This window comes from Beta vulgaris, chromosome 2, assembly GCF_026745355.1.
Source record: "Beta vulgaris subsp. vulgaris cultivar EL10 chromosome 2, EL10.2, whole genome shotgun sequence".
Lineage (NCBI taxonomy): Eukaryota > Viridiplantae > Streptophyta > Magnoliopsida > Caryophyllales > Amaranthaceae > Beta > Beta vulgaris.
The window spans coordinates 53,482,826-53,504,132 of NC_079203.1; the positions used below are offsets into that span (position 1 = coordinate 53,482,826).

The 21,307-nt window shown below is 37.2% G+C and overlaps 2 protein-coding genes across 2 annotated transcripts; one reads left to right on the plus strand and one right to left on the minus strand.

Annotated features, from left to right (window-relative positions):
• Nucleotides 1-566: 566 nt before the first annotated feature.
• LOC104905363 (uncharacterized) lies at nt 567-5,640 on the plus strand. Its single transcript, XM_057392805.1, has 15 exons — nt 567-797; nt 936-1,033; nt 1,209-1,309; nt 1,485-1,563; nt 2,028-2,088; nt 2,293-2,341; nt 2,422-2,512; nt 2,627-2,717; nt 2,878-2,926; nt 3,426-3,542; nt 3,654-3,801; nt 3,997-4,089; nt 4,179-4,247; nt 5,118-5,160; nt 5,251-5,640. Exons 1-15 carry the CDS (start codon nt 749-751, stop codon nt 5,349-5,351), a joined length of 1,239 nt encoding a protein of 412 aa, XP_057248788.1. The 5' UTR covers nt 567-748; the 3' UTR covers nt 5,352-5,640.
• A 7,799-nt stretch (nt 5,641-13,439) lies between these two features.
• On the minus strand, nt 13,440-20,940 carry LOC104905356 (alpha-mannosidase 2). Its single transcript, XM_010693877.3, has 4 exons — nt 20,172-20,940; nt 18,290-18,439; nt 17,913-17,945; nt 13,440-16,794 (listed from the first exon to the last, which is right to left on the minus strand). Exons 1-4 carry the CDS (start codon nt 20,748-20,750, stop codon nt 14,047-14,049), a joined length of 3,510 nt encoding a protein of 1,169 aa, XP_010692179.1. The 5' UTR covers nt 20,751-20,940; the 3' UTR covers nt 13,440-14,046.
• Between the last annotated feature and the right edge of the window lie 367 nt (nt 20,941-21,307).

Here is a 21,307-nt window from a genome sequence, read left to right on the forward strand (position 1 = left end):
ATATTTGATGAGGATACCTTAATTTCATTCAATTAATTATTTATCATTTGATTCAGATTTCTCTACATTATGTAGTACAACTTTTTTTTTTAGTCGATATGACTTCTTTTATTACTGTAATAATGATTTTCCTTAAGGCTCCGTTTGGTAGGGCGTAAAACGTTTTCCCGGAAAACTGTTTTCCTCTATTTTCAGTTTTACATTGTTTGGTTGGTAAAAGAGTGTAAAACCATTTTCCCTTGGGGTAAAATTACTCTCCCAATGATGGAAAACCATTTTCCTTTCAAAATGAAGGGAAAACTATTTTCCTTATCTCTCTTATACACTCCTCTCACTACCTCCTTACGTTCCCTTTCATTTCATCATTTTTCTTACATCGAACCAAACAACGGAAAACTAATTTTGGAATTGTGTTTTCCATTGTAAATTGTTTTCCATGAAAATCATTTTACACTGAAAATGTTTTACGCCCTACCAAACGGAGCCTAAATGAAAAAAAATGCTGACTAATGATTTTATGTTTCCAATTCCGCAGCAAAAAAGAAGTATATGAAAAAGACGCAAAATATTCGTTTTGCAGCAACATACAATATTACAATCCCTGCTAAACCTCCAGGTGCCCAAGAAAAATCAAGAAAATAGTTGGAAAAAAAGCAGCTCCTGTAAAAACTCGAGGTTTAATAATCCTACTTAAAGATCACTCAGAAACTCCTCAAATTACAAAAAAAGTTCTACACAAGATCTGCTAATGGAAGATAAAGTAGTTGCTGTGATCTTAGTTGGTGGACCCACCAAAGGTATGAATCAAAATTCATCAAAAAAATTCATAAAGATCAAAATTGCCCACTTTAATTTCATACTCAGTTGATTAGTTTCTCAATTTATAGTGTTATAATGTGATTTGCTGATGTTTAGATGAATTGGGTTAATTACAGGAACTACATTTCGACCCTTATCATTTAATACTCCAAAACCCTTGTTTCCAATTGCTGGCCATCCAATGATCCACCATCAAATTTCTGCTTGCAAAACTGTATGTTTTTTGTGTGTGTTATACTTTGATGATTTATATGGGTTAAAAGTTGATTGATTGAGTTTTGTTATGTATAGATATCAAATTTGGTTCAAATCTTCCTCATTGGATTATATGTATAATTTGATGATTTGTATGGGTTAAAAGTTGATTGATTGAGTTTTATTATGTATAGATACCAAATTTGGTTCAAATCTTCCTCATTGGATTATATGAAGAGCGTGAGTTTGCTTTGTATGTGTCTTCAATCTCAAATGAGCTGAAGGTTCCGGTTAGGTGAGTTCCATTTTCGTCGTCAAGGTTTTCAGTTTTAGCTAATTTTAGAAATATTTGTGGTTTTGGTGTAGTTTGACATGATCAAAGAGTCAGAGTTCTTTTGATAACTTGGAGTTATCATTTATGGGGACCTATAGCTGAATTTGTTTATTCGCAATTTCGATCTCATTTCTAGATATTTGAAAGAAGACAAACCACATGGCTCTGCTGGTGGACTTTATCGCTTCCGAGATTTCATTATGGAAGATGAGCCGGTTCGTAAATCATAACCAACTGCATTTTATGTTAATGATGGAAATATCATATTGGCTCTTGCTCATGGATGTGACTAAGTTTTATGCTGGTTGATCTATATTAATGATGGGGTGTAAGAATTTGCATTTCTACAAAAAGGCGATGATGAAAATGTTGCTCATAAGCTATCCCGCTTCATAACCAACTTCATTCTATATTAATCATGGAAATATCATATTGAATCATGCAGTCATGCTCATATACGTGACTAAGTTCATGCTGGTTGATCTATAATGATGATGGGGTGTAATAGTTTGCATTCCTACAAAAAGACGATGATGAAAGTGTTGCTCTTAAGCTGTTCTCTGTTGAATAACTTTCTCTGGTACATGCCATATATGTAAGATTTTTATTATAATGCGAGTGAGGACTTAGACTTCGAAGATGTCTGATATCATTTTGCTTTCTCTCCTTTTTTCTGCAGTCACATATTTTTCTTCTAAATTTTGATGTCTGCTGCAGTTTCCCTCTACCAGACATGCTCGGTAATGTACATTGTTCTCCATTTTTATATGTTTTCATATTCAAATTTCTCTTCATATCGGAGAGACAGTTTGAACCTTCATATAAGCTCTTTACTTCTCTTGGCGTTTGAATACTGTCGTCTGATATCTCTTCATGTGGTGTGATTTACTTTACTGGAATCAGCGAGGTTACTAAGCCATTTTTTTGTTTTGTTTCTCATTCAGATGCCCACAGGAGATATGGTGGAATGGGTACATTATTAGTAATTAAGGTTGGTTACTTGCTGAAATCATTCTTTTGAATTGCTCCTTTTATTATTTGAATATCATATATTGTTTTGACCTCATGTGCAGTTCCGCTGAATCGGCCAACCTGTTTGGTGAGTTGGTTGCTGATCCAGATACAAAAGAGCTGTTGCATTACACCGAAAAGCCTGAGACATTTGTATGTGCCCTACTCAAGCAACAATACTGTTTTGCAAATTTAAACCATTTTCCGTATCATTGTTCTTCTTGTTTCCATGCCCTGTTGTAACCTATAGTCTTTGTGTGGCTGCAGGTTAGTGATTTAATAAACTGTGGCATATATGTATTTACACCTGAAATTTTTTCGGCTATCCAGGGTGTGCTTGCTAATCGTGAAGACAAAGGTTGGTTCCAGTGTTTGTTGCAACCCTTACTTAATGAGATGTCTAGGACTGCATAAGTTGCTTATAGTCTAGGAACCTTCTCTTTGCTGTCGTTTTCTGTACTTTCTACAGACTTGGTATAAAACTTTTCTCACCTATATTCGGTTATTTTCCTGCACAGGATCTCTACGTCGTTTGTCCAGTTATGAGTCATTCAATTCAGCAACAAGGTATGAACTAGCATGCCTATAAATGAGCGACTTTCATTCTGGAATTTGAAGTTAGAAGATAGCTGTAACTTAGTTTCTTAAGCTAAGTTTTTTACCTTAAGGCTTAAGGCAGACCAACTACTCAACTATGTCTTGAAAAATAATAGTGAGTTAGTTTATTTGTCTTTCTTCTAATCCGACTCTCTCATTGGCTCTATCTTTTGGGTCCGGGAATGGTATTATTGGATCATTAGGATTTTTTCTCTTGTCTATTATCTATTAACCTTCAGAGTTAATCATTAAACATTAAGAAGATTTCATCAAAGAATGTACTTCTTGTCTCAAAATAAAATAAAGAAAAGCTCGAGAAGGTTCTTCTCATAGATTGATTTTCGTTCCAACTCTTGCATTCTACCTTTTAATATTGCAAAACGTAGCCTTTGAATGATAAATATGTACTTATAATAACTCCATAATGCTATAGCACACTGATTGAGAACTGATATAGAATCCTTAACAGGGCCCTTCCTGCAGATTTTGTAAGATTGGACCAAGATATTCTGTCTCCTTTGGCGGGAAAGAAACAATTATACACCCATGAAACTTTAGATTTCTGGGAACAGATAAAGACTCCTGGGTATGTTCTTTTTGGCGAACTATTTTTTTCTCAAGCAATCATATACAATTGGAACTTGGACCATCACATGATTCACACGACTAAGCTGTTGTTGTGTTTGACCTTAAACAGTATGTCTTTGAAATGTTCCGGGTTGTACCTTGCGCGGTTTCAGCAGAATGCTCCCCATCTTCTGGCTAGTGGAGATGGTGCAAAAAATGCTACAATTGTAGGTGATGTTTATATCCACCCATCAGCTAAAGTACATTCGACGGCGAAGGTAACAGAAATTCTGCTTTGCCAGTTGCCAGTCTTGCCACAATATATTATTTGCTTATGCCTTCACCTTTGCCCACTTTCATTTAATTTTAACTTCTTTTCGAAATACTTATACCAACTTTTAGGTGTGACAGGAAGATAGTCCAAAGTTAAAACTTCATTTTTAAGAGCACTAACCTGCTTGTTTTTGACACAGATTGGTCCAAATGTATCAATATCTGCTAATGTTCGTGTAGGACCTGGTGTAAGGCTTGTAAATTGCATCATTTTGGATGATGTTGAGATTCAGGTACTGAGTTGTAATATCTGAACTTAATTCAATACAAGTATACACAATGCAGTAACAATATGGTTTGATACCTTCTAATGCTTCCGCAGGAAAATGCGCTTGTCATGCATGCTATCATTGGATGGAAATCCTCAGTTGGGAAATGGTCACGTGTTCAGGCAAGTTTTTAAGCATCCCAGTATCTTGAATTATTTCAAGTTACATATCTTGTCCTAATATTTTGGGCGGAAGTAGTACCATATTAAGAGAGTGTTTGGTTGGGAGGAAATAATTTTCCAGGCTGAATGATATTCTTTGCTTCAATCCTTTGGTTTCAAGGGTGGCAAATAGTCCTCTTAATGGTGGTAAAGGAAGATTTGCATCTACCTCCTCAAATTGGTATCAAATGCTCTTGCAATTAGTACTAAAAAAGAAGTGATAAAAAATGCCAATTGCTACCCAAATGATAATAATACCATTTGGAAGAGGTTTGGTGACCAATTGAAAATCTTTTTTTATTCCAGGAATGCCACATGTCCTCCCTATTGCTTATCTTCCTCTTTTTGTCCTCCCATCAACCTCTTTCCACTGCTGAGAAGTTCGTCACATCTATCTGGACTCCCGTTTAACACCCCAAATTGGTACCAAATGCTCTTACGATTGGTACCAAAAAAAAAAGATTTTAAAAAGATTTTCAATTGGTAACCAAATCTCTTCCAAATGGTATTGTTATCATTTGGGTTGGTATTGTTATCATTTGGGTATCATGACATTTTTTTATCACATCTTTTTTGGTACTAATTGCAAGAGCATTTGATACCAATTTGAGGTGGTAGACGCAAATCTTGCATCTCAGAGTTAGACGTATCCAACTTCTCCAATGTTGTCATTTTCCTCTCTCTCTAGACTTTCTTGCAAGGAACCAAACAAGAGACAACATGTTTTTGACAGAAATTCATTTCTACTGAGTATATCTTCATCCCATCAAATGGAGCCTAAGCTCTTAACTAAAAAAGTTCACTTGAATTTACATTGAATGTTTCCTGTAGGCTGATGGTAACTACGACTCAAAGCTTGGAGTTTCAATCCTTGGTAAGGACTCCACCCCTTCATTTCTTTATATCGATGTCGGATTTGTTGTCATACTGAATAGAATCTGCGTAAATGATTTCCTCAATGCAGGAGAATCTGTAATTGTGGAAGACGAAGTTGTGGTCATTAACTGCATTGTTCTTCCAAACAAGGTTCTTAACGTGAGCATGCAAGAAGAGATAATTTTGTAGTTACAAAAGCATTATTCCATATCACTAGGAATGGAGAGAAAGAGTGTGCTGACTTTTTTTTAACATCAATCAATATGTTACTCTTCTTGTTTTGTACCTTTTGCAAATAGTTGTCAGAGACAGGATGTTCTGGTTGATGAAAGGTCCTGAGAAAATACACACATGACCTAATCTCTGTAACAGACTGGTTGAAAACAAAACAGACATTTGAGTCAAAATGATAAAAAAGTTGAAGCTTTTTTGACTCATCAACTTGATGGAACGTGTAGAATTCAGTTTTGACTTTCTACTTCAATGTGCCTTACCACTTTAGTACTACTGATAAGTTTCTTCTATCCTTTGTGGCTTCATATCTAGATTTCTTACTAATTATATGAAGTAGAAGGACTCGTTTGGTAGGTCGTTATATATTGTGATAAACGGATAGTAGTGGTTGAATTTGTCGGTAAATGTCTATGGTAATGCTTGGCTATCCCCGAATATTCCTTATTTCTTCATAATTTCAATTATCATCCTCCACAATTACCATTTAAGGGATCGTATTGAGTGATGATATATTTATTAAAGGAAACGCATGTTTGGGGATAAAGTTTCATCACAATTAAATAGTATAAGATTTGTCATCGTTAGTCATTTACCTCATACTTTCACCTACCGAACAGGCTTCTTGTGACCCGCCGGCCGCCATATTACACTCGTCAGTCGTCATTGATCATAGGTAAGAGAAAGGTTACATACTACATGCTAGTGCTCGAACTCACAACATATATACAGAACAATAAGTCTACTGTTACTTTGATAATATAGTTTAAACTAATATTGTGAACTGAATCCAAACCAAGGTAATTATCATACAAACTTTGACCCCCATTTTAGTTAGAGAATAATGATTCCCTGAAGCAAAATGAAACCCAGAAATGTGTTGGGAAGAGCAAAACATAAAAGATAATCAATCCATTGGCACAAACTGGATAGTATGCATTAAAGTATTTGTTCCAAGGGAGAATCCTAGAATTCTGTCCGTTTTCTGAGTTCGGAAAAGCGCCGATTTTCATGGGACATGTCTTGAAAAGCCTAGAGAATCAAAGTGTTCAAAACATGAGAACATGCGTGAATTAAACACACACCAGGATCTCCCAGACCCCTCAGGGATATGAGGATATCAATACCATAATTTGGCCCATCTATGCACTTTGCACGATGCATCAGCTAGGGAAGGGACTTACTTCATTTGCAACTTAATCCCAGACATAATATTTCAGGGACTGACTGCAGTGCAAATAAAGGAAGGTATTTCACCACTAAATGAAAACTGTTGTGAGAAATAGAGAGAGAAGTTATGCAAATATATCAGAGAGTATTGTATTGCATTGATGTGTAAAACTGATTTCTTACACTGGTATATATAGGCAAAGTTTCTACTGTGCACAATTGCAAAATTTTCAAACGGAAGAAAATACCTGACATGCATTAAATGCACGCAGGAAATATGGACTTCACGCATATGTGAACAGTGGACTTCACACATGTAAACAGTGGAATTGTTCATTCCACTGTTTCTCAACACTCCCCCTTGAATGTCCACTTATAAGTCATAATAGACGTTGTCTCATTAAGAATCTTTGTTAGGAAAAATCCTGTGGGAAAAATCCATAACTAGGGAAAGAGTACAACTATTATGTATCCTTTATGCTTAAAATCAACTGCCTCATTAAAAACCTTGTCAGGAAAAACCCAGTGGGATAAAAACCTGATCGAAGGGAAAAAGAGTGCAGCGCATATAATACTCCCCCTGAATCTAGCATATATCATGAAGATGACGCATTCCAATTTTTCGGACTAATTCTTCAAATTTCTTCGCCGGAAGGGATTTGGTGAATAAATCTGCAAGATTCTCACATGATTGGATTTGTCGAATGTTGATCGTCCCTTCCTTTTGGAGGTCATGAGTGAAGAAGAGCTTTGGTGATAAATGTTTAGTTCTGTCTCCTTTGATGTACCCTTCGCTTACTTGGGTGATGCATGCAGTATTGTCTTCGTAGATGATAGTTGGATTTGTTGTTATTGTTTCCATCCCGCATTCTTCTTGGATATTCTTGATCATTGACCTTAGCCATACACATTCCCTTCCAGCTTCATAAAGAGCAATTAATTCCGCATGATTTGATGATGTGGCCGTCAAAGTCTGCTTTGTAGATTTCCAAGATATTGCAGTACCTCCATAAGTGAATACATATCCGGATTGAGACTTAGCCTTTTGTGGGTCTGAGAGGTAGCCAGCATCTGCATATCCAATGAGTGACGCATTGGGTCTTGACTGATAGAATAATCCGAGATCTTGTGTTCCTCGAAGATAACGTAATAAGTGTCTGACTCCATTCCAATGTCTCTTGGTTGGTGCATTGCTGTATCTAGCTAACAAGTTTACTGAAAAAGCTATGTCAGGTCGAGTATTGTTAGCCAAGTACATTAAAGCACCAATTGCACTTAGATATGGTACTTCAGGACCAAGAATCTCCTCGTTTCTTCTCGTGGTCTGAATGGATCATCTTTCTCATTCAGGGAACGCACTACCATTGGAGAACTTATTGGGTGGGCTTTGTCCATGAAAAAACGTTTCAGGATTTTTTCTGTATAGTTTGATTGATGGACAAAAATCCCATTTCTTAGATGTTCCATTTGCAGGCCAAGGCAAAATTTTGTCTTCCCGAGATCTTTCATCTCAAATTCTTTCATCAAGTATTTTGCAGTCGTTCAAGTTCTCTAGGAGTTCCGATAATGTTCAAATCATCGACATATACAGCAATGATCGCGAATCCTGATTTAGATCGCTTAATGAAAACACAGGGACTGATTTGATTATTTTTGAATCCTTCTTTCAATAGGTATTCACTAAGACGATTATACCACATTCTTCCAGATTGTTTTAACCCATAGAGTGATTTTCTCAATTTTATTGAGAACATCTCTTTGGGCATGCAATTTTCTGGTAGTTTTAGTCCTTCAGGAACTTTCATATAAATATCTGTGTCAAGTGAGCCATACAAATATGCGGTCACTACATCCATCAATCTCATTTGCAATCCTTTCGAAACTGATAAACTTACCAGAAATCTTAGTGTAGTTGCATCGACTACTGGAGAATATGTCTCATCATAATCAATCCCTGGCATTTGCGAAAGCCTTGGGCTACTAATCTTGCCTTATATCTAGTAACCTCATTTTTCTCATTTCGTTTTCTCACGAATACCCATTTGTACCCAACTGGTTTTACACCTTTTGGTATTTGGGTTATTTGACCGAATACTTCACGTTTTTCAAGTGATCTCAATTCTGCTTGAATTGCCTCTTTCCATTTTGGCCAATCTTTTCTACGGCGACATTCATCAACTGTATTTGGCTCTACATCATTTTCATCGTATGTCATTTCAACCGCTATCGAGTAAGCAAAAATTTCATTCAAGACAACATCTTTTCGATTCCATTGTCTCTTTGTAGAAACATAATTAATTGAAGTTTCATTGTTGTCTACGCTTTCATGTTCCTTTTCTTCTGGAACACGTTTCTCTTCATTTTTGTTTTCATCATGCTCTGTTGGGAGATTTATATTAATTTCGTTGTCTCCCCTTGCCTTTTCATTTTTCTCGGTTTTAAATCTTTAGAACCGGGTGGTCTGCCACGTTTTCGACGTGCTATTGACTCATTTTCAATAGGAATTTCAATCCGTTCCGGAGCATTCGCAGCAGGTACATGTGACTTTGTCACTTTCTTAGAATCTGTGAATGCATCTGGCAATTGGTTTGCAATACTTTGCAGATGAACAATTTTCTTGACTTCTTGTTCACATGAATTTGTTCTCGGGTCCAGAAACGACATTTGCGATGCGTTCCATGTAATTTCCGATTTTATATTTTGTGGGTCCACTTTCTCTCCCCCTAAGGATGGGAATACCGACTCATTAAAATGACAGTCGGCAAATCGAGCCGTAAATAGATCACCAGTTGTTGGCTCTAAATATTTGATAATTGATGGAGATTCAAATCCAACATATATTCCCATCCTTCTTTGTGGACCCATTTTAGTACGTTGGGGCGGAGCAATAGGTACATGTACAGCGCACCCAAAAATTCTCAAATGTGAGATATTCGGTTCTCGACCAGATACTAATTGTAATGGTGAGAATTTGTGATAGGCTGTCGGCCTTAATCTTATCAATGTTGCCGCATGTAATATAGCATGACCCCAAGTAGTAGATGGCAATTTTGACCTCATTATTAATGGTCTTGCAATTAATTGTAGTCTTTTGATTAATGATTCAGCAAGACCATTTTGTGTATGTACATGAGGTACAGGGTGCTCAACAATAATCCCAATAGACATGCAATAGTCATTAAATGTTTGGGATGTAAATTCCCCAGCATTGTCTAATCTTATTTTCTTTATTGTATGATCTGGGAATTGAGTTCTTAATCGAATTATTTGAGCCAAAAGTTTTGCAAATGCAACATTTCTGCTTGACAGAAGGCTCACATGTGACCATCGAGTAGAGGCATCAATTAATACCATGAAATAACGAAATGGTCCACATGCAGGATGAATAGGCCCACAAATATCTCCTTGAATTCTTTCTAAAAACATTGGAGATTCAGTGGCAATCTTATTTATAGATGGCTGATTATCAATTTGCCAAGTGAGCATGCAGAGCATGTTAATTCATTTGACCGAGGAATTTTGACATTCTTTATAGAGTGTCCATTTGAGTTTTCAATGATTCTATGCATCATTCCTGTGCCAGGATGGCCTAATCGGTCATGCCATAGAGTAAATGATTTTCTATTATCTAACTTCTGGTTAGATATCATATTAATTTCAATCGGACGTATATCTATGCGATATAGTCCCGAGGAAATTGCTGGCAATTTTTCATAGATGTATTTCTTGCCGTTTTTCTCTGCCGTTAGGCATATGAATTCCTCTTTGTTCACCTGTCATTGTTTCCAAATGGTAACCATTCTGACGTACATCTTTGAAACTTATGAGGTTCCTTCGAGATTTACTCGAATATAATGCGTCATTAATTATCAATTTTGTCCCATTTGGAAATATAATGCAAGCTTTTCCAGAGCCTTCAATTAGCTTGGCTGTCCCAGAAATTGTACTAACATTTGCTTGGAATATTGTAAGTTTTGAAAAATACTCTTTATTTTTCAATATGGTGTGTGTTGTCCCACTGTCCAGGAGACATTGTTCTTTGTTCCAACTTCTGATGAATTCATATCTTCATAAATAATAAATACGATGATTAGTATAAGAAAAATACGTATTTTTATTAATAATAAAGGAACAAATACATGAAAGTGGATATTGAAGCAGTTGAAATAAACTAAGCACATTAATCGATTGTGATCTAAACAAACTTATTTTCAACTTCAGCATCATCCATAAAAAAATCTGAAACATCAAGGCTGGGCATGGATGTAGTGGCTTCATTAACAAAGTTTGCTTCAGCATTTTTTCCTTTGTTTTTTATTGAAGCTTGATATAGATCTACCAAATGTTTGGCAGTACGACATGTGCGGCCCCAGTGCCCGGTCATGCCACATCTATGGCAAGTATCATTTCCTTTATAGGACGTCTGCCTTGATTTCCAGATGATTGTCCCCAATTTTTATCAGAATGTTTAAAATTATTATTTCTTGGGGAAAATCGGCCTCTTCCACGTCCACGCCCTCGGCCACGGTAATTACCACGTCCTCTCCCACGACCGTTGTAATTACCGCGTCCACCACTATGTATAGCATTTGCTTCTGGTGGATTAGAGCTTTCTATGCATTTATCTCATGAGTGGCTGAAGACCCCGTAGGTCTAAGATTATGATTTTTCAGCAAAAGATCATTATTTTGTTCAGCCACAAGTAGTACTGAGATTAGCTCAGAGTACTTTTTGAAAGCTCTGAACCTGTATTGTTCTGCCAATATGATATTAGAGGCGTGGAAAGTGGAGAGCGTTTTGTTTATCATTTGCTCTTCTGTGATGGGATGATCACAATATCTTAACAATGATACAATTCTAAACAATGTTGAATTGTAATCACTGACCGTTTTAAAATCCTGGAACCTCAGATTGGTCCAGTCATAATGTGCCTTTGGGAGAAGCACATTTTTGTGATGCCCATATCTTTCATTTAGGCTATCCCATAGTTCTTTTGGATCATCCACAAGTAGATATTCACTTTTTAAACTTTCATGTAAATGATGTCTTAGGAGGACTAAGGCTTTTGCCTTTTCTTGTACAGTCGCAATTTTAACTGATGCGGCTGTTGTAGTTGCATCCCCTTGTTGGGTTGTCACATCTTTAATTGTATGTTCCAGTCCTTGGGCCTTTAAATTCATTTGGGCGTCCACCGTCCATTCTAAAAACTTTTGCCCAGATAGATCTAGTATGTTAAATTGTCTTTTCACTAGATCTCCCATTCTTTTGACTACAAATAGGTAAATATTTGAAATTAGTAATGATGATAAATCACATATATATATTATCTCCCCCTGATTTATATCATTATTATTATAGATAAATAATACAAACAAAAAAAACTAAAAATAGCGTACAACAATAATGAAGCTAAGCAAAAAAAAAAGAAAATACCAAAAAAGAAACAAAATACAACAAGTGAATAAACAAAAAAAACTTCCTAAAATGCACTTAAAGACAAAAAAAATTGATATTCATGTGCATTTTTCGCCATTCTTCCGGGGGAAATTTTTTTTGTCTCCTATTTATGTATTAGGAGATATATCATTAATGCCATGAGGAGGAAAAAGAAACCGGCTATAAGAAATAAGTAGAGTTTTATTTTCCTAAAATCCTCTTCAAAAGAGGAAGATGAGGGTGGAGGACGGTTGTCGTCGGCGTTAAACATGGTGGCCGGAAGGTTGAGGAAGAAGGAAAAAAATTTGTGGGTTTAGAGAAAAAAAAATCGGAAGAAGATAAGGGATATGTGGTGAAAATGGGGATGGTAATCCGCTTTTATAGAGGGTTATCCCTAACTGTGCAGTTCATATACAGTTAAAAAATATACAACGCAATAAAATTCTAATATTGACAAATATATATTAGAGCATGCTAGTAAATTGGTAATATAATATAGTAACTATAAATGCAAAAAAAGTAGAAGATTAGAGACAATAATATATAATAATGTTCTGAATGCTTGTTCCCTGCATACATACGACATTATTGCACATATAAGACATAATAATGCTATCATTCACTAGGCCGTCCATATAGGTGGCAATAAAAAAAATTAACCTGTCCATATAGGCGGTTTAAGAGCAGATAAAATAAAATAACGTAAATAAAATGTCCTTGCCCTCCATGAAGGTGGCGTTAAAATTATTTTTTTTCTGCGTTAGTAGTATGGTGACGTTTACTACTAGTTTCTTCCTGTTCATCTCTATCTCTTTTATTACTGGGCGGAGGTTGATTTTCAGCTGGTTGTATAGGAGGGTTATTATTGGTGTTGGGAACAGGGGTTTGTGGGTTTTCTCTGGTATGAGTATTTGTACCGTTGTTACGGTTACTGGGTCGGGGCTGTATTACAGTTCCCCTCGCTGGGTTGGTAGTGAATGGCACATTGTTTCGCTCTATCCAAAAATAAATACCCGAGACAGAGACATTGTGTAAAACAATGTTAATCCCGTTACTTTGTTGGTCCATGTTCGGGTAGTAAAAGGTTGGGCTTGGAGAAAAAAATTTAAACTTAAAAACAAAATGGATGTAAAAATTTTAAAGATACCTTAAAAAAAATTTCCGGTAGAACACTCGTGCTGATAACGTGTTGTGAGAAATAGAGAGAGAAGTTATGCAAATATATCAGAGAGTATTGTATTGCATTGATGTGTAAAACTGATTTCTTACACTGTATATAATAGGCAAAGTTTCTACTGTGCACAATTGCAAAATTTTCAAACGGAAGAAAATACCTGACATGCATTAAATGCACGCAGGAAATATGAACTTCACGCATATGTGAACAGTGGACTTCACACATGTAAACAGTGGAATTGTTCATTCCACTGTTTCTCAACAAAAACCAATATCTCAAACATTGCAATAGGTAATTTAAGTTTTTAAGTAAGGAGTAGTATTCAGTCATTAACTATTTGCAGAGTAGCAAATGGAACATACAAGTGCATCAGAATTCAATGGCATGTATCTGTCAGCAAACCAAAAAAAGTACAAGAATTTTCCTGTAGCATGACCAGTTGCACAAAAAAAACGACATAAACTGCTTCATCTACACTACTATTACATCTAAATTACAGATTTTTGGCCTATCAACAAAGTATGCAAATGGTCATAAAGCAGACTTCCTTCCACAAGATCCAGAAAACGCAAAGCCACAACCATAAAGATCTGTAAATGGGCGGGGCAAGGGCTGGTCTTCTATCACTTTAAGTAAGCTTATCTGCGTCATTTTTCATTCAAGAGCAGGATCAACCAGCAGCATCTGCACATCATTATTGCGAATGTCCCTGGTGCTTGTGTGGAGATAGATGGACAACAATTTCGTGTTACTACAAGCATTTCAGTACACTCCTCTGAGACTGCAATATATGGTAAATTCCTTCCTCTCGGATAGTTTCCTGAGGCAATGATTTCTGTCAAGACTGCAAATTAAAGAGCTAGCTGGGTATCATTGGTGAGGCCGCAACTCCAGTCTGTAGGCCTGTATTTCCATGGGAGGGATGACAACATGCCCCTCTTCAACAACATCTCCAGACAGCTCAGTATAACCAAGCATCTCTGTATCATCATGCAGCAGATTCAGAGATGCTGCTTTAACATGCATGACGTCTAGGTCTTTGAACAGACTAAAAAGATTTACAGGTTCATCTGCTAACTTTGTGCACTTTGATCTAGCGGTCCGACAGTATGACGAATCCCAACCCCGCCTCTGAACGAGAAGAGCAAACCTTGGATGTTCTACAGGATGCTCCAAGAACGAAAACTTTGACGGCCGGGGAACTTTGAGGTCCACAATATGCAGGTCACATGGTAAAGAAGAAGCTAGAGGGGAGAAGAATCGAGGTGGTGGTGGTTGTGGGGCAAGTTCTTGTGCTTTCTTCGAAATGAATGCATGTACAGGATAATTTAATTGAGATCCTATACAGTGCGACAACAACGAAGGGTTCAGTGGAAGAGAAGTTGTACTGGGGTCTAAAACTGAAGAAATGTTGGACTCGGGGAGGATGTGAAATACAACAGTCATTGGACGGTTGTCAGTCACCCCTTGCCCAAGACCACGTCCATCATCCTGCAGCAGACGGCGATCAAGCATAATCTCCAGCCATCCATTTTTCAGGCTTGCCACACCCAGAGATTGACGCGAATGAACTGTAAAACGGCGACCATCAAGTCCTTGCATAAATGCAAGAGAAGGCATTGGGTAATAATTTCCCTGCACAGGAATCTTATCATAGGTCTCTCTCCGGCTCATCTGAAAACCATTCAAATCAGAAAAGAAAATCCTCTTATTCTCAATGTCAGTCTTGTACCTGACTATCAGTTCCTTATCATTGAAGCGGTCACCCATAAGTTCAACATGATATTCCTTCTCAATGAGAAACTCCTGGATGGTATTTTCCCCATTATAAACTCGAGTACTGTGAGATATTGGTGCTTCATTCCATTGAGTTTTTGGATAAGAATATACTTCCTGCATCAAGGGACCTATGGTAACCACCAACTGTCCACCAGTTTCAATAAAAGGTTGCGCATCACCCACAGGCTTAAAAAGGTATGCACCACTTCCTTGACTACTGTACATGCTTAGCTCTTCACCCACGTTATTTTGAGAACCATCACTATTAACAACTTTCATCAATAGCCCAAGATTTGCATCAAAAGTAAGAGTTCGATGACGGTTCCGAATTACCACCATATCTCCCTCTATTTTCGAGCAAGCATATGGTGCAGGACAGGGTAACTGGTCAGAATTCGCTGAAATTTTCAGGTCCGCCAGCTTTGCCCTCTCACACTGCCCTGCTCCATGGACAAGATAATACATCTGAAGCCCCATAGCAGGAATCGAAGCTTTCCAGTGGATACGGTGCTTCCCTGTAAATATCTGGCCCTTATCATGCTGCATTTCAGGAGAAACCTGGCTCTCAACGCATGTCCAGTTGGAGTCCAAGACACTTACATCTAATCTGTCAACAATTACCATCACAACCTCATTTCTGGTTTGCTCCAGAGGATTAAATATGACCACAGATTTTGCAGATCCTTCTTGAACATTAATTTCCTTGTGAATTGGCTGCGCGTCGTATCTGGATCTCACCTGTTCTGGCTCAAATTGAGAAGGATTTTGTTCATTTTTCTCAAAGCGAATGCCTAGCAGTACCTCAATTGCTTTAGACATGAAAATTTGCAAATCCTGCAAAGAGGTATGCATTCGGGTTCCATAATCCTTGACCACATGAGTCTTGGCTGTACCAGTCACCCCATCATGGTGCTGAAAGAGGGCCAAATTCCTCCTTGCAGCTGTCAGCTTGTGGGCATAATTAGCCGGCAACTTCTCACACTGAGCTCTGTGACAACGTCCTAGTAGTAGTGCCATCAGCATTTCTGAAGCACGAAGTGTATGCTCCAGCACACGATCAACAGCCTTAAAGAAAGGCCTTGAAACATAATATCCACTCCAGTAATCTTGCTGCCTGTCAGAATAAGTAAAGAAGTCGCCAGATAAAGACGGAAAACCTTCAATTTCACCGGACCCAACCTCGCCAGGAAGTGAATAGTTCACTCTCTCAGCCTCCTCACGAAGGGTTCGAAAGTAATCATCCAAAGTGCCAAACTTTGCCTCTGCATTTAAGCTGGGATTAGAATTAATATAATCAAATAGCATTTGATAATTCCTAAATTGCGCCTCTGCTTCGTCAATGCTGACATAACGGAAGTCATCTCCTAGGGGAATCAGAAGTGTGTTCGTTCTGTACAAAGTTGATTTCTTTCTGTACTGATCCAACAGCTTTCCTACCCTCTCTTGCACATTTTCTTGATTGGTCTCCACAGGATGTTGACCCCAGGGGCAGAGTTCATAAATGAAACCACGCATCCGAGCATAATCAAATTGACAACAAACTGCTGGTTCAGGCCCGCAAGTATGGGGAACATCATACGAATAGAAGGGCATCATATGCACAAATATATCTGTAGTTTCCATAGCATCCCAGCTCTGTCGCCATATGAACTCCAGATTTTTATGCAAGGCAAGTTCCTTTTTAAGCTCATAGTGAGTCCTTTGTATCAGCATGTTCTCAAATCCCATGCGTCGGAGAAGATATGCCATTGTAGGAGAGTATCCAAATGGATCAATTGCCCAAGCATTTCTCGGAACCACACCGATGGTTTCATTTAGCCACATATTACCTTCTGTCATCTAAAACATGAAAAGACCAGAAATAAATCAGAAAGGAGCACAGGTCATTTAAATGACTGTCGATTGATGCATAAAATCGCAAACATCTGGCCGCCCAATTACATGGATGGGGTACTAGAAGGAAAAGAATAACACAGCATGACAGGCAAACGGAAAAAAAAGTTCAAGAGATGCACATTGTTAACTGTATCAAGAAAGTGATAGTGCTTACAAGAGATACATACAGATCTTGCCCATCAAAGAACTTGAAAGAGTGGATAAAAGCAAATCACAGCCCTCACAGCACAGGCAATAAATTTGTTATTGTCAGATTCAAAATTTGAGAAACTGAATCATGATCTCTCCATGAATGGCGCGATACCAAATTATGTAGGCAAATACGACAAGTGATCCATCTCACAAGATATGGCCCTCATTAGCATCACATAAACAAGGGATGGCTTCGTTTATGCCAAAATCTTCACATAATGACAAAGCTAAAATTGACATTGGCCAGCCCTGTAACTAAAAACAACTCCCTCCCAAAGGACTCTAGAAAGATTATTCTGAGAAACATGAGGTCAACTAAGGTCATACACCCTCTGATTGTTAAACTAGACTAAGGTCAGAGATACACCTGGTGTATAACCACGTTTCAAGGTTGGGAAAGCAAAACATGAAATTAATAAAGGACTTTAAAGCTGCTGCTATGCTATTTAGAATTTCAGTAACCACATAACAGAGCACATGGTGAAAGGAAATGTCCAGGAGTATCTGGATATAAACATGATCTACTATGGTAATATAATCTGAGATCATTGAACACAAATACAAATAAATACAGCAAGGAGAATGTGACTTGTGATTCACAAGCACATTGAGCCAGGATGGAAAATATGAAAACAAGAATAGCTTCAAAGTTGCTCTTACTCAATCTGCAAAATATTAACTGCATCAAAGAAACAGGCAAATTGTCCAAATTTTCTGTTGTTCCACAAATATCATAAAGAGAATTATAAGGCTAACTAGCAGGTACAAGAGTCCCGTTACGTACATTTTTCCTATTTGGGGGTGGAGGTGGGGGTCGGGGGTGTCTTAAACTTTGAACACAAGAAGACACAATAAAGAGAAGTCCTCACCTGCTTAATTATAGCATAGAAATGTGAATTAGCCTGCACACAATGAGGAAATAGAGTTTAGCTGAGTCGCAAATGAACAAAGAACAGATTTATCCTAGTTTCTGGCATTATATTTATTGGTCTTTCCCCCACTTTTCATCAAAGTTTTATATGGTTTAGGTTAATGGAGATTTAAACTGTTACTCCAACACTAGTGAATCTAAATACGATCTTTTTAAATTCTTCTCACTGAAGCTCCATAAATATCTGGTCAAGATAAAATAACAATAATATGCTACTCTATTACTCTAGTGAATCAATCAACTATATATTTTAAATGATTAAGAGAGATGCCAAAAAAACAGCCCACAGTTTAGTCCAACATAAAAAATTGTTACCTCATCATTCATTACCCAACCACCTCCAACAATTTCCAATTGCCCATTCTTCACTAAATTTGTAAAAGCTTCCCTTTTACTATCTGAAGAATCCCTCCACCACCTCTCCAAGTATGACATCTCCTCCCAGATAAATTTGCGCCGTGCATCCTACAAAACCAAGGTTCAAGAGAAAAAAATAAATGATAAATCCAAAATTTCAACAGAAAGTCGATGGCATAAGTAATTGATGTTGCATTGCAATATAGAAGATACTTCAGTATTGCAGCTGCTTTTATTCAACAAAAAGAAGTTTCCATAAAGAAAACACACACACATAATTAAAAAACAAGCAAACCAATCACTGTTCAACTGTGAAAATCTATTTTGGAAGCAGCATCGTGAGAACGCGCACAGTTCACCTGACCAGTCAATCTTGAAACAACTCTAGAAATACAAGATTCGGAAAATAGGTTCTAAAGACAAGAGATGGTAGAGGAGGAGGGAGATACATCAGCTATCTCCTCTCGAAATATACCTATGATACCTAGATCCTCTATTTCACCTCAAGTGCCCATGTCATATCCATGCCACTCCAACATGGGCATGAACAATTCACACTTCATTTTCCGACCACAAAGATTTCTTTTTCATGAAATTGATGTGTATGACACCTGGATCATGTGTCCAGCAGAACACGAGTACCAAAATCCTAGTAACATAAAATATATACCAACCACTTCTGCTAATCACCCTTCTGACAAGAAGATTGACATGTTCACCAAAATCATTAAAAACTCAGGTAGAGCATAGTAAGCTTTTATCAGTAAAAACAGAAGATGGGGGAGAGATTGCAAGCCTTCCAATATCTATTCTACACCCACATATTACCTACTCTTAAGAAATTGACAATATATAGTGCAAGTAGATCTGTATCTACGACAACCAAACTAAAACTACACCACCAACATATTACAATGTTACAAAAGGCTAATCACTATGACCACATAACAAACATTAAACTCAAGAAGAGAAATCCCATTTTCCACTCTAGTAGGAGACTGGTAAATTCAACAACATGCTATGAACTTCAAACTAATGTTACAGCACAGAAAAACACATTCCATCAAATACCCAACAAAATTGAGCTCACAAAACTTAGAGCTTAATCCTGGAATTCGATATCAATAACATACATCCGCGTCCGTTGCTTAAATTATAGAGATACAACAATATCACCAGATAAAAACCCTAAAAAATTTTGCCTCCATAAAACTCAAATCCCCCACTTTCAAAAATCTAAGTATCCGTCCATTAACACCCACTAAAAAGGTCAATCCATAATCAACAACATAAAATTGCACCTCAACTATCTAACACAATCCCCCCCAAAAAAAACACACAGCTCACATTCCTAGAACTAACTAACCCACTAAAAAATAACAATCAAAAACAAAATCCAAAAAAAACCCAGAATAATGAACATCAAATAAAACCTAACCCAACAACATTGAGCTCACAAAACTTAAGAGCTTGATCCTGGGATTCAATATCAATAACGTACATCCGCATCCATTGCTTAAATTATAGACATACAACAATATCACAACACAAAAACCCTAGAGAATTATGACTTCATAAAAAACTCAAATCCCTCACTATCATAAATTTTAAGTATCCCTCCATTAACATCCACTAAAAAAAAGGTCCATCCATCAACAGCATCAAATTGCAAATCAACTTTCTAACACAATCCCCAAAAATAACCCAGCTCACATTCCTAGTAGGACTAACTAACCCACTACAAATTAACAATCAAAAACAAAAATCCAAGAAAAACCCAGAATCATAAACATCAAATAAAACCTAACCCATATTTCAAATTCACAAAAAAAAAAATCACCTTGGAGAGAGATTCAACAATAGTATCAAGAATATGACGAGACTGACGATCATAATACTCATCGACAGTAAATTTCCAACCAGGATCATTATGAGAATGAGGAACAACAAAGATCTTCAATTTCTCATTATCCCATTCATTTTCTTTATAAGTAACCATCCAACCTTGCTTCCATGGCCCACCATCAACATCAGAAAACTCTATTTTTTCATACAGATCTTTGGTAGTAATATCAACAGCAGCAGCAGATGAAACGACGTCGTTGTGAGAAGCAGAGGGTAGTTTCCTTAGGTTGGGCTTTCTGGGCCTGGTGGTGGAGTGCCGGCGTGAAAATCGAGGTGAGGAGAGAGAAAATGGGCCGAACCGAAAAAAGGCCGCCGTGAAGAGGAGAAGAGATAGAGAAAGCCCAATTGTAAAGAAGTGGGCCCATATAAAGTCTCGTAATTGGGCCCGTCGGCGTGATTTACGGGGGAGTTTTGATTTGGTTGGGGTGGTGGGAGTGGTGGTCGGGAGAAATGAGCGGGCCCACCCACCGCCGGTACCTCTGCTGCGGTTACCGAGGTAGGAGGAGATGGGCATGGTTTGGAGGAGAGAGAAAATACAAGATGTGTGCACACAAAACTTGAAACTTTGTAGTGAAGAAATTATTATTATGGCTTAAGATTTAGTAGTTGTTGGTGTTGTTGAAAATTGAAATATCAAATGTTGGAGAAGACCTTCACCTTGAGCCTTGACTCTTGACATTGATGTTGGATTTGTTGTTGTTGTTGTTGTGATTAGATTAGTGGTACACTATCTTTATGTGTGATTAGTAAGATCTTTCTTTTATATATATAATAATTAGAGTGTGAAATTTGAGGTTGTTACCAAGTGTCATTATTTGTATTTCAAAAAAAAAAAAAGTGTCATTGGCCCTGTTTGGCAAATAGAGTTTAGAGTTTAGCTGTTAGAGTTTAGAGTTTGCTGTTAGAGTTTTAACTTTTTGTTCAGCAGATTTGACTGCTGATTTGACAACTTTTTTATAAATGTGTTTGGTAAAAATTAACTGATTACTAAAAGTTTGTTGTCATTTGTTTGTGTAAAATGACTTTTATAGACATTTTAATACATATGTGTAGTGTTATTATTAGAGGCAA